A 14,765-nucleotide genomic window follows, 5' to 3' on the forward strand; every position below is an offset into this window, starting at 1 on the left:
CAGGTTAATATGGGTTGTTTGACAAATTGGTAAAATTAGATCAATCTAATCAAGAATTCAGCTCTGCCGTATCACTGTAAGCAAGAACCATGCTTGTCTACAAACCATAAACATAAGGCTGAAATGAAGCCAAAATCGTCCCAACATCTTACTCAAAGCTTGACAGAGCTGCCAGATTCCTTCAATGTAGGCATTGAGTCACAGTAGGTGCCGAACTGATGCACGACTGATGATTGGCGTCTGTTACTCAACTAAAAATAAATAGTTTTTCACATTTCTGTCAACCAATTCCTTTTGCACCACTGTATATCTGTTTTACGATACACACTGGATTTGTGCACAAGAGTCATCATCTAACGTTCACCATGTGCCACAATTCTGATCTTATATATCAATGCTTCCTCTATTAAAGTAAAAGCAGATGCCATTATTGTCACTGTTTCAACTGGAACCAAAGCCAGTTTGGTGGTACTTGGAACTAAAGTTGCCATCTTTGACATAAGATGGGACCCCACCCCCAAACTGCCCAATGTGTTTTTATTTTTTTTAAAGAAAAATGTATTTTCAGCACAAAAATCTGATTAAACTGTGCCTATAATTTTTGACATGCCAAATATGTAGCTGTAAAAAGCTTAATTGCAACATGCAGTACAGCTGTCTGGAAATCTTTCAATATACTATGTTCCTTAAGTCATTCATTTAAGATTTTCCCATAAAATCTGAATTACATCAAGGTTTATTTGCCGTTTTAATGATGGTGGCAAAGGTTCTGTCCATGTGGGAGCTGCACGTTGAGGCTAAAATCCCAGAATTAGTATGAAATGTGCATACAGCTCATGAATCTCAAGCAATAACATAAAATGAATTAAATTCAGTTTCAAAACCAGTGTAAAATAGAACTTCATGACTTATACCGGATGAAAAGTTCCAACAAAACTCACTCTGTGCAAGGTCTTTAGAGCACAGTAACCTTTTGTTTGTGTAGAAAGGTCTCAAGTGAATTAATTATATGTTTAAATAACAGGAAACTGCATCAATATGTTACCATCAAGTCTGCTTTGATTTGTTGCAACTAAAAAAAAAACCAAACATTTGGTGATGGCATGTTTGGCAGAAGTACATGTCTCAAGGTGTTGAGTTCACAGGTTGTGAAGCTGAAACATCAAACCATCGGCCTCGTTTGAAAAGGAAACAAGGCAAGGTGGATTACTATCATCACTTGCCCAAAACTGTTCACACAACTGAAAACCTTTTCGTCCTGAACACACTGTGCACTTCCTGCACACGGAAATACCATCTCATGAGTTCTTTTTTTAAGATAACAAACAAACAGCTATTCACAACAGCGAACACAAGACCTATTTAAAACATTCAACAACATTTAGGATGTGGGCACAGAGTCAGAGGTCTGAAGCTGGGACAGACATATTTAGCAGCACCTTACCCTCACAGGCTTTTCCGTCAAATGTAGCGATGAAGCCCATGTGACACTCACAGCGGTAGCCTCCAGGCAGATTCAGACAGTGGCCATTGTGACACAGATTGCGGTTCTCTGCACACTCATCACTGTCTATAGTTGGGGATCACACACAGTTTATGAACACAAAATGCATTCAAATATGTTTCTGGAGATGAAAGGTGGGTTAAGACGTTTGTTTGTGTGACCTGAGCAGTAGAATCCGTCTCCAGAGAACCCATCCTTACACACACAACGATAAGAGCCCATCGTGTTGAGACAGTCTGCGTTGCTGCTGCACATGTGTGTCCCATTTGAGCACTCATCCAGATCTGAAACACAACAGAAAGTCAGAACATGATTGCATTCACAGAAATTTAGTCACTTCAGCTGAAAACATAAAATAAATAAAAAAATTAAGCAGTAAAAATGGGACATTTGAAATAAGATTGTAAGTATCTCAGAAACACTGAAAAATTCTATGTAAATCCATTTAAAGTTCTGAATTCATAAAGAAAGGTAATTTATTGAAACACAGAAACAGCATTTTAGGACTATGGCACAAATAAATGCAACAGGCAACTGTATACAAGAGTATACATAGCAGCTGTCATTAAACACACTGACAATTTTAGTATATTAAACTTTTTATTTAAGCCATATATATATATACATATATATATATATATATATATATATATATATATATATATATATATATATATATATATATATATATATGTATATATATATGAAAAACAAAACAAAACAAACATTGAAGACATGTCCAAATATCATTCTCCTTCTGTTTACCTGTACATTTGAGGCCGTTGCCAACCCATCCTGGAGCACAGCTGCACTTGAAGCTGCCCGCTGTGTTAGTGCAGGTCGCATGTCTGTCACAGTTATGGGCTCCAATCTCACACTCATTGATATCTGAGAAAGAAGAAACAAACAAAAGGCCGACATGAAGAAAAAACACAAAGACACAGCTCTGATGGTTGGGTGATTTGGGTCTGCTTTTTCATTCAAGCAGGGTTTTTGGCACTATGAAGCGAGTTGATGCTTGGTTTGAGTTGTATAAAGCCAGCAGCAGGAGACAGACGACAGAGCTAAGTCTTCTGGCTCACTGTTTTTATCCCTGGAGAGCTTTATTTCAGGGTGTAAGACACCGAGAGATTCCTCAGGTCTCTGATACGAACAACCAAGCTATGAGGACTTAATGGATTGGATATTCATTGTCCAAGTGTGTCCAGAAAGCCATAAAAAAAGAAACCATGTGGGATAACAATACACTAATGTGAAGGCATTGGTCTGCCTGAACTGCTATTCCTGGGATTGCTTTGGGATGGATTTTTCTTTACTCTTAAAGACTCTGTAAGATAGCTTTTTTTTTATTTAAAGACAATCTTTTAATGCTCATGTTTGTTTTTGTTTTCTTGTTTTTGTTTTCCTGTTTAGCCAAGATGTTATGTTTGAATATGTAATCTTTCCAAAACATGTCAACGAAAATGTGTTTTGACAAGTTGCCATGTCCATGAGTAAACATCCCTTCAGAGCAAAACTGTAAGAACAATTTCTAATGGATCAGTTGTTTGCTCTAAATGCCAACTTGCTGTACATGTCCCGGATCCTAATAAATGACGGCCAAAAATTGATGTGAAAAAATACGACTGGCTGCTAGTAAATTCCACCCTCGTGAAACTGTTTACATCCTGTGGGGTAGAGCTAAAAAAGATCTCTATGCACCACTCGTTCCTTACATGATCAGCTAAATAAGGGACAATGGAAAAATTCTGTGTAGGCTTACAACACAACAATGACTTCTAATCTGAGCCAAAACAAACTTGTGAAACACTGACCAACACAATACCTGGCATTGAGCCTGAGAAATGAGTGTGAGGGGTTTTATAGCATGGCTGTGCGAGTGTGTGTTGGTGTGGCGTGTCCCTGCACATCAAAAGAGAAGCCTCGCTATGAGCCCGATCAAGATGTTAGGAATTATCAGCCAACGAGATGCACTCCTCTATGTGTCTGTCTTTGTGAGGTTAGTAATTCAAAGCACTATCAATTAGAGATTATAGCACTGCTGGTTTACAGTCTTCCTGAGGAGATGGTACAGTATATTTACTCTACATTTGATGACGGAGTTAATATGAGGCCTAGCAGCAAACGAATCTCCCTGGATTACAGATGGAATTAATGATCTTTTCCCCCTGAGCCTTTGATGACAGCAAGAGCACAACAAACACACACAAGAGGAAAAGCAAATTGCAAACAAGGAACTGTTGCATGCGAGGAGTGTGTCAGCAGTTGCAGCTGGAATTAAACAAAATCTTTGATCTAATTAGGATAATCTTTGACAGATGAAATAAACTCATCAAAAGAGGTAGCAGAGAATTGCACATCTGTTTACCTACTTGTGTAGCTGTTTTTAGATTTATGCGACAGCCTGATACCCTTTCTATGTATTTGTCTGCATGCCTTTTCTTGATAGAGGTTTATACTTTTACCGTATGCCATATGCCATATTTCTGTAAATGCAGTTCAAAGTGGATCAAAGACAAAAGAAGAATCTGTTACATCTAGGTGATCATCTGGACCACTTTTTGTTACAATTGCTTTGGTCTTGGCTAACACATTCTCCACACATCCTTCTCGTTTCCTTTTAAGGTGTATCATCCTCTATGCACTTTTACAAAAACAGAATCATAAGTTCATCTCTATAAGGATATAAATCTATGAACAACTCTGCATTGTCTAAAGGCCTCTGGTATAAAAATAAAAAGAACCATTGTAGTTTCTCATGACAATCTTTTGCACCTAAATTTTATCGTTAGTCTTGTTTGAGCCATACAAGAGGGAAGAGGGTTAGAGTTGGCCTTAAGATAAAGCACATTGGTTGAAATTTGTAGCGTATATGCTACCTTCTAAGATGTTTTATTTTATAACCATAGTTAACTTTTATGTATCCATATAAAGTCTTGTTTCTGATATCTGTTATCAAGTAATACCAAATACAATCAGCTTCAGAAAAACCATTGTAGGTAAAGTGTTTCAAGAAATAAAACTAACATTAGCCACTACGTGAGTTACCAGTGATACGAGACTTAGCAGGATGGGTCAACACCATAGACTATATAAAAATGGTAAATGGTAAATGGACTTGTACTTCTATAGCGCTTTTCTAGTCATACAGACCACTCAAAGCGCTTTACACTACTTGTCACATTCACCCATTCACACACACACTCATTCAACACACTCATACCCCGATAGGCACATCGGGGGGCAGTTTGGGGTTCAGTGTCTTGCCCTAGGACACTTTGGCATTTCAGGGGAAGCCTGGAATCGATCAGGTAAATCTGACCTATTAAACCGAAACTCCCCCAACTTACCAGTTGAAGGACAACTGCTCTTCCTCCTGAGCTACAGTCGCCCCGAAAAGGTTGACTGAGTTAGACGTCACCCATAGGTTTCTGAAGAGCTGAATTGAAGCTCGGTGGGTGGATCCTACCATACCCATCTTGACAGGGGCATGCGTGTTGTCTCGCCCGGAAAATACAAATATGGGCAAAGAGGTGGAGCTGAGAGGGGGGGGGGGGGGGGGGGGGGGGGGGGGGGGGGGAGCGTTATGGTGGATGACATTGAGCGAACTCCAAGCTGCCTGTAGCTAAGAGCTAACCAAGCTAACCCGGAGATTATGGGAGCTAACCAGCTAACGGAGGTAAGCAGGCTAAAGCTAAGTCATGTTGTTAACCGGCTAAAAAGTGCAGTTCTACGTTCTTCTTACTTGAGCGGGAGATCGGGTACCTGTCGATCAGAAGAACACGCCCCTAAATGGGCTAAATTTCGAGATTAAATTACTTTTAAACAGGCGAGTTAGAAAAAAATTCACTCTCCCCACAGCTGACCTGTTAAACCTAAAATGGATTTTTGAACCAGGCTGTAAACATGTTTATTTCTGCTATGAAGTTGGCCTTTTTAACATGGAGTCTATGGGGATTCACTCTGTTTTGGAGCCCCTAGCGGATGAAGGGGGAACTGCAGTTTTATGTACTTCCGCATCGGTTTCACTTTTAACCGCTGGCGGCTCCGTCCATCTTTCATAAACGGTCTATGGTCAACACTAAATATTAGCTCAAATAGGGACATTAGGTAATCAAACTCACTTGGGTAAGTTAAAATACAAGTAAATTAAATAATCTTACGACACATTGGTATTTAAGATGATTTTATGCATTATTTAAGGAATAGCTGTAGCGTTTCAGGCATCAAATCCTCCAAACAAATCTATGATGACTTTAAAGTCTCAATTGCAACTCTCCCATCTTATTCTGTAACATCATGGACCCATTTAGAGTAAAACATACAATAAGGGTTTAATTCAGGGGCTATCGTGTGACTGAAAAGCCGCTATTCCCAAAGAAGATGGGTCATTTCTGCAAATCTCTTCTCAAAGGAGCAAGATGGCTGAAATGCTTAGCACATTACTGCTTTTTTCATCTTGTAGAACATCAACTACACTACAAGGACACATTAAAAGGTTTAAAATGTGATTTTATCCTGAGGCCCTACCAGGCTTTTAAACCAGTACATCCCCACCCAGTTCTAACTTTACAAGGCACATGCAAAGACACAAAAATTGCTGAAATGTGTGCTGAATACTGGTGAACATAAAGAGAAACTATTCTTGTGGGAACTTCATCAACAGCTGGATCAGATCTGGGCTCAGAGCGCCATTCATTTAACACTCGGAGAAATTCAAGATTTTATCCACACATACCAACATGGTGACACAAGGTAATTTCTTCTTCTTCTTTTTTTTTTTTTTTAATCCGAATACTTTGGAGAGAGATCTGTTCCAAAATGAGTAGCAGGGTTTGTTCACTTGTCTATTAGAAGCCATCCTGCAAGGCTGAGAGAAATTAGTCTTGATTCTCTGGTCTGGAGCTGAAATTCCAAATGAGTGATTCAGAACCGGCTGCTCGGCACCAGCTTTCCCAATACAAGGAAAATACTTTATGGACAGTTTAATGGGATAAAAATGAGCTAGTGCATGTGCCTGTGTGTGTGAGCAATCCTGTTTGCAAGTGAGACAAGGACAGTGAATCAAACTTCGGACAAACCTGTTTATTTGCGCATGACGTAAGACGTGCTGCTGCTGTCTGACTCATTATCTAGACAAGGCCAGATGAAAATTACTGACCTAACTTACAAGTAGACCTTAATCACAAACTAAGCAGCATAATAAATCAGACTTAATTCCCGCTAGATGACAAGTAAGTCCAAACTAGCACAAGACTCTAGTAGCCAGTTGGACTCCGTATTTATGTGTTCTGGAGTCGTTACAGGTGATTACGTGCTGCAGAACTCTTCCAACCATCACGTAATGTTTAACTGGCCTTAATAAAAGGGCAACACAGGAGTAAACAAAGTTGCAATGTAATAAGTACATCAGATGGAAGATAGTGATCTCACTGCTCCTGCTGCTGTTGTGGATGGAGCATGTGTGTAAGGTACATGTTTGTGTGTGTGCATTTGTATGTTTCTCATCAAGCCAGACAGGAGCTCTTGAACTAGTGTCAGTAATGTAAGAGCTGCTTCTGATGAGTCAGACATTTTCTTTTCCTCCTCTCATTTCTTACCTCTCTTTTTGACTTTCTTTCATTCATGCTGTCTACCTAACGCCACACACACATAAATAAACTTCCCTCAGCACTTAATCAGCAGCAGACCACTACTGACTCAACAGCTCTTGGTTTTTTGTTTTTTTTTTTGTGTTTTTTTTTTGTGGCTCTGCATGTTTGGGTGTGTTTGTTTCACTCACCTGTGCAACCCGTGGTCCCCTTGCGTACAGAGTATCCCAAGTCACAGTGACAAATGAAGGATCCCTTTGTGTTCTCACAGTTCCCGCTCAGACAGATGTTTGGGTTCAGCTCACACTCATCCACATCTAGACAAAGGGGGGAAAACAGCAGATCAAGACTTTAGCTTGCTAAACAACCTTTTAAACCTTTTAAAAGAAAGGTTTATTGCAATTAATAAAGGTTGTTGACGATTTTGCCTGCCAGACTGCTTTTGATAAGCTGTGACATATGAAAGTGAGTCAGAAAAAAACTACTTCATGAACTATGCTGAAGCTATAAAATGTGTTTACTTTGACTAAAGAGCAAGAATAGGAGTTTGTATTTGTGCAGACCCTTTAAGGGATCCTTGCATCAACGATGACATGCTTTTGTTTTCTCTCTCAGTGGAACCAGACGTCTAAATGTCACACATTCCTTCCTGCTCAGCCAAGCTAACACAATGTTCACTTATCTTCTAAATCAACAACAACACTACTCCCTTCTCTCAGGCACACACTCATAGATCTGAGTCATTGGGTCTTATATTCTCATGACTCACGTCTTGGAAAACCTTGAGGGTGAGCATTACGTTGTTTCAGTAAACCTCAAGGAATTCAAACCTCCTTGTTTTAATAAGTGCCGAAGTGCAGAGGGTGTTGTTTCCTTCTGAACCTGAAATATGCAGCCATTACCCAGGCAGGTCTTCATATCCTCAGATGACATGAAGCCGTCAAAGCACAGACACTGGAAGGTCCCAGGGATGTTCGTACACTGGCCTCCATCACAGATGTCAGCATTCTCCTCACACTCATCAATATCTGAGGATTGAAGGCAGAGGAGGGAAAAAAAAGAGAAAATCTCAAGCTGATGCGTGTTGATTTATTCAGATTACAGCAGAAAATGGTGCTTCATTGTGGATATCTACATGAAAAAACACAGAAACGTACATAAAATTCTGGTGGGGCGTTTTGTTTTAACCCTTTAATGTCCTGTCTGTTGGTAGGGGGCAATATTAGGGACTATACTTTCAGGATGTGTGGAAGTAAACCTACCTAGGTCATTTCTACCACTTGGTCTAGGTCTGTTATGCCATTCCTTCACAAGTTTTGATCTTGTTAACATGAAGTGATGTTGTAACAGGAATATCTACCCACCCAAAAAAAAAAAAAAAAAAGTATGCAGTTGAATATTTCTTAGTTATTTCATCTAAGGGTTAAGTAAATACTGTAAGCGGAATCTAAACTAAACAGCTCCTGAAATCTGCTATTTTTTTCCTCAGTTCTGGTAAATTGTTTGCCAATGAGGCCAACGAACACCTGTTTTTACCACCTATAAACAGCTCAAATTAAATGACACACCCCAACGTTTTTTTTAAACTTAGTTTTAACCTTTGATGCGTGTGTTAACCACATATAAGCCAAATCACAGATCTGCTTGTCTACACTATACACATTTTCATAATGTGTTGCTTTACTGCAGCTTTCAGGTCTGTTATTAAACAGTGTTGATGTACATTTTCACTACAATATGTGAGAAATTCTAAAAGGCTTCTTGCTTTTGCTGACATATTTTTAAAATAGGGGGGAAAAAAATACACATAAAAGTTGCACAACTTAGTTAATAAGTAGTATTAATTGAAAAGACGGATGCTCACCAGTGCAGGTTCTCAGGTCGGGCATCAATGCGTAGCCGCTGTGGCAGCTGCACTCGTAGCTCCCCTCGGAGTTGGTGCAGAAAGTCTCGCAACCCCCGTTCTCAATCGTACACTCATCAATGTCTGACAGATAAAAACAGACAAACTAGTGGCACAAAGGCGGTGCTGGTCACAGGTCTTTAAATAAGATAAGTCAACAACATGCCTTTTTAAAGTGCTTTACACCACAAGCGAAATCAAAAGAATGTTTGCTTGAAAAACAAACAAACAAAAAAAAAAATCATTTTGCAGACTTACCAACACACTCCAGTCTGTTCTCTGTAGATTTGTATCCTGTGTTGCAGGTACACTGGTAGCGGCCTATCATATTCACACACTGGCCATTCCTGCACAGCCTGTCACTCAACTCACATTCATTGATATCTGCAACACAACAACGCAGCCACAGAAATTTCAGATCTAAAAAGAAGATCCTGCAGCTGAGACAGTAGAAAACAAAAGAAGTGTTTGGCAATGAAAAGAAGAATACCTGCATAAAAAAAATTCAAAAACAGAACAGAGGATTCATTCCTTACAAAATCTAGGCATTAAGTAATAAAAAACATTGAATACAAAAAAATTACAACCCGATATCAGTAAAAAAAAAAAAAAAAAAAAAAAGAAAAAAAGAGTGCAGAAGAAATGGGTTTAATACAGGCTAATGGCAAATCCAGAACTCTGGAGCTGACCCCATAAAGCCATAATCTCCTTCTCCCTTTGTTGTTGACTGTGAAACATTTACTAGAAAACCTAAATTTAGAGTAAGAGTAAATAGTTTCTGAAATTTACAAGGGTGCCTGTCATGTTCTCTGTCTGGGTTAATCAGTGGACTCAGTTCACCTGGGATCATCTGATCGCCACGCTGTTTTCCTGCCATAATTCCCGCTCTGGGAATCTGCCCTACTCATTCTACCTGGGCTTCTCAAGATGCCACCTGGTCTCCACACTATTTAACCTCATCTCATTCATGCTTTCTCTGCCAGACTATCAGCACTGCTTCCTGCTTAGTTGAAAGCCTGCATTCTCTGACTGTCTTCAAGCTTGCCAACCAGCTCTGATGCTTGGAGTTCCCCCCTCTTGTCTTGACATTTCAGGTTCCTCCTGCCTGATTCTGGACTTCTGGATGTTGACCCACGCCTTGCCTCTGGACCTCAAGCCATGTCTGTCGCCTTGATAAGTACCGTTGGCTTCTACATACTGATTTTGCCTGACCTCTGACCTTGCCTCTCCCCCCGGCTCTAATAAAGCTGTTTTGTACTACTACTCCTGTGTGGTTGAATTTCTGGTCCTCAGTCACTTATTACAGGTGGCAACTTATGTATTTCATAAAAGAAATAAAATGATCTAAATCTTATGTGACCCAGAACTGCATGGGGAAATGTTAACATTGGTACAAGTTTTAGGATTCACTGCAGTTTCTTGGCTCAAATGCAGACAAAAGGTCTGGCCGATACTGAGGTGCAAAAATCCAGCCTTGAAGATTGCTTTGGTAACATTCCTCATGTCACTGAGGAAAAAGGATGGACATGTTTAACAACGTTGCTCAGCTGCAGCTCTGCACCACAGTTAAGTATGAAGTTCAGTATCAATGGCTCAAATGGCATGATAGGCTAACTGTATGTTTCATCAGCTTAGCAATGAAAGGTAACTTGGTTTCAAGGGCAAATTAAATATTGAATAAACAAAAGAATACTGACAAGATTAAAAAAACTGTCTGAAGCTAAAATAACATGTTGGTATGAAGTTCAAAATCCATGAAAACAGTGAGAAAAGTGCCACATTTACTGGGAACCACTTACAATTCACTGTCCACTAATCTATGAATGTTTCATGACAAGCATATTAATCATTTCTGGTAAAAGAGACTAAACTTTTTTTTCCCCTTTTTTTTTCTAAAGGTAGTTTCTACCTAATGAAATGCACAGTTAGGAATTTAATATAAAAAGCAGGCTAAATTGACCTTAAATGTGATATACATATCACTATATCCAAAAGATAGTCAAGAACAGTGTTTCAGAACTCTGCTGTAAGTAGAGTTAAAATTTTTCTTCTGCCCTTTTAAGCCTGCATTGGGTAATCAGAATGACACCCAGTGAGTATTGCATGAACAGCTAAATGCTATAAACTAAACAATGAGCAATAGAAAGTGTGGGAAAAGTCAGATTTGTTTGTTGCTCTTGAATAAAAAGAGCAATATACCTACTTCTGAAACCAGTAAGATTGTGTATGTGTGTGTGTGTGTATATATATATATATATATATATATATATATATATATATATATATATACATACATATATATATATATATATATATATACATATATATATATATATATATATATATATATATATATATATATATATATATATATATATATATACATACATATATATACATACATATATATACATACATATATATATATATATATATATATATATATATATATATATATATATATATATATATATATATATATATATATATATATATATATATATATATATATATAGATAGATAGATATATATATATATATATGTTAGTATAGATGTGACTCCCATAAACCTCACCTACCCCACACACAGAGGCAGAAATAGTTAAAAAAACAAACAAACAAAGAAATCTTATTTTAATTGTTTCTTCACTCACAAAGCTTATTTTCACCCTTTCAATTCCTCTTTAAGCTTTGGAGAGTATATTATGGCCCACAGATGGCTTGAAGGAAAAAAAAAAGGTTTGGGAAAGATTAGCTTCTCAGTGACAACTTCATCACTCACCCAGACAGGCCGACCCATCTTGGGCGATCTCGTGTCCCTCCGGACACACACACTGGAAGCTGCCCTCTGTGTTTACACAGTCACCTCCTCGGCACAGCAGAGGGTTCCTCTCACACTCGTCGATGTCTGATGGCACAAGAACACACACACATGTGAACAGAACACACACTGTCAGAAGCATATGCAGTCAGTGTCAAGGTTCAAGGTTTAGGCTGACCTCTGCAAACAGTTGTTTCAATTCCCAGCAATAACTTGTGAAACCCCCTGGAGTGATCACTTTCAAACTAGTTAGAGAGTTTGTTGAACTGGCAATCAGAAAGTCTTTACTGTTTATATCCTTGCTGACAGAACCAGACAATGCAAGAATGATTATAATATTGCTAATTTTATTTCCATTTCAAGCTGGTAATTTTGCAAGTAAATTTTGTCATGCCAATTTTGGTCTAATGGGAGATTTGGGCCAAAACAATTATTGAGCCTCTCAAGAATTTAATCAAATGGCGTCAATGGTACATCAGAACCGAAATAGAGCATAAAGTATTTTCACAGATTGCAGAACATTAGGACTCACAGTTGCATAATAAAATCATTATGCTGGCCAGTAGACTGGCTTCACATGTGGGCCAAGCACCACTCGCAATACAGAACAATTATCTCTGAAATAATCATAAAACTGGGCCAGTTTTGTGAGTCTTTGTGACGACATTTGGGCTGCCCAGACTGGGCCCAGTCAACATGCCAGTGATTTAAATAAAGTCATTAAATCTCACACACATTTTTCACACACATACACATATATGTGGAAAGGAACACAGCCTGTGAATATAGATTACATCATCTACTCAGAGTAAGTTCCACTTCTGGCATGACCACCTAAGACCCTCATGTTGAGCTTATGAGCCAACAGGGAGCATAGAGGGGGTGGCTGGGTTGCAAATCGGGGGGGGGGGTTTCATGGTGCCCCTGAAGTTTATCGTTGCAGGCTGGAATCCACTCTCAGATACTGCCACTTAACAAAGTGTTTTAGGAGTTTATGCAAGGAGCCTAGGCTGGAGTCTATGCATGACTCATTCAGGTGAAGACTGTGTACAAAATGATGTTTGTATAAAGTCAGTTCATCAATGTTTCAGTTTTTGGTGACTCATGTGGTGCTAGCTCTTTTAAGATCAGTAATCAGTTGATCTTATACACCATTGTTTTGTACTTGTATGTTTTTCTAGCTTTAAGGCTTCCTGAACTGAAAAGTACAGATATTAACAGAGTTCATTCACAACACCCATCAGCCACTTCAGGTTTTCTTTGTCAGTGACTGACCTGATGCTACTTCAATATATCGAATAGGAACAAAAATGTGTAAATTGAATCCAACATGACCAACATTGATTATACCACAAAAGGACAGGAGAATAAAAGATGTTTTAATAACGGCCCTGACATTCATGCCCAATAATTGGCTTGGTGAGATAAGTCCCTTTAACTGCAGCAGCAGCAGCAGTCAGTTTAAAAGAAGCATGGAAGAATCTTGACTAGTCAGGCTAACAAAAGTGGGGAGAAAGGAAGAGCAACATTTTCACATTTTTTTTACCAATCAATTCTAAAGAATTTCATTGTAGTTTTGAGAACAAATCTGAATTGAGAATTTTCACCCCAACAGTTTTTCAGTATATTTTCTCAATTGCAGGAAGTTCATGCTGCAACAAAGGCTAACTGTCAGACTGAGATGTGGCAAGGTATAAAATCTTCAATATAATGTTTGCTCAAACTCTTAAGAAACTTTTGAAGTCTGAGTTTTTTTTAATTTGGCACAAAAAAAGCCCCCTTCTGATAAACGGTTATCTTTAGTCCCCAGTCGTGAATCATTACCGAACACTCTCCAAACTCAGAAAGTGTTCAGACTGGCACAGTTTGGTTTCCCACTCACAAACTAAATACTTAAAGAATGGTATAGAATGGTACAGTACGGTGTAGTACAGTTTCCACACAAAAAACACTGGGAAGAGTACCAGAATATCTAACCAGAACCATCCCACCTTGGTGGAAGCTTTCCATTATGGTTCTAATAGTACCAATTAGACACAAAAGGGTGGAGCTTGAGACACTGCAATCTGCTGATTGGTCAAATGATCATCACTTGACAACAATGATCACAGATTTGAGAACAAAGCAGAGTTTTGTTGTTTAGAGCCACATGTCAAGAGGAAAGAGGATGGACCGTTGGACGTCTACCATTTCTGTGTTCATTCTTCTTTGTTATAATATAAACGAAGAAGGTGTTGTCCTGCTATGACCTCATGTTATTAGATAATGGACGCATCGATCACTATCCAGTAGTGACTGTAATGTTGGTTGTGGGAACCAACACAGATCAGGGTTTAACAAACCAAACCGTCCTGTACTAGCCCAACCTGCTGGTCGAAATGGGGCTTAAAAGAGGGTTCTGTCTCTATATAGTGTTGAACCAAACTGTCCAGGAAAGATCCATTTCATGCATATCAAGTGTCTTCCTAGTTGTGTGTGAAGATTCATTACTCACCCATGCAGTTTTTCATCATCATGAAGCCGCTCTCATACCCTTCAAAGCACTCGCACTCAAAATCTCCTGGTGTATTGATGCACCTTCCCTGTCCGCAAAGGTCCGGAGAGATTCGGCACTCATCGATGTCTACAGGAATGAAATACACAAAAACTACAGGTTAGACATTCCCATCGAACCACACTAACACCTGCAAGTGTTCCTTATTGTTTTGTAAGATAAGATCAGAAGACAAAGCCAAGATTAAATGCAGGGCAAACAGCGTAAGAAAGTTCAAAATATTCAACAAAAGGCTGCTACATGACAGAAAGTTTTTAAAATGAGATTAAATTGAGTTTAAGTGGCTCCTTAAAGTGATTTTATACCTAAAGGCCTGTTCTCTTTCAGTTTTAAGTCACATTATGAGATCTTTAACACAAAGACTGCAAGAAGGTATCTCGCTCCTACAAGGTT

General features: G+C 38.7%; 1 protein-coding gene across 1 annotated transcript in view; it reads right to left on the reverse strand.

The window, feature by feature from the left end:
* Positions 1–14,765, reverse strand: part of fbn1 (fibrillin 1) — a gene marked incomplete at its 5' end in the record, with an annotated part of 69,944 nt that overhangs the window by 23,413 nt on the left and 31,766 nt on the right. The window contains 9 exons of the mRNA XM_079241667.1: positions 1,445–1,570; positions 1,666–1,788; positions 2,270–2,392; positions 7,287–7,412; positions 7,998–8,123; positions 8,960–9,082; positions 9,257–9,382; positions 11,780–11,905; positions 14,313–14,441. Of these exons, the coding sequence (XP_079097793.1) occupies positions 1,445–1,570; positions 1,666–1,788; positions 2,270–2,392; positions 7,287–7,412; positions 7,998–8,123; positions 8,960–9,082; positions 9,257–9,382; positions 11,780–11,905; positions 14,313–14,441 (1,128 nt within the window). The remainder of the gene's footprint in view (positions 1–1,444; positions 1,571–1,665; positions 1,789–2,269; positions 2,393–7,286; positions 7,413–7,997; positions 8,124–8,959; positions 9,083–9,256; positions 9,383–11,779; positions 11,906–14,312; positions 14,442–14,765) is intronic.

This window comes from Telmatherina bonti (genome assembly GCF_933228915.1).
Source record: "Telmatherina bonti genome assembly, chromosome: 1".
In the NCBI taxonomy this organism is placed as follows: domain Eukaryota; kingdom Metazoa; phylum Chordata; class Actinopteri; order Atheriniformes; family Telmatherinidae; genus Telmatherina; species Telmatherina bonti.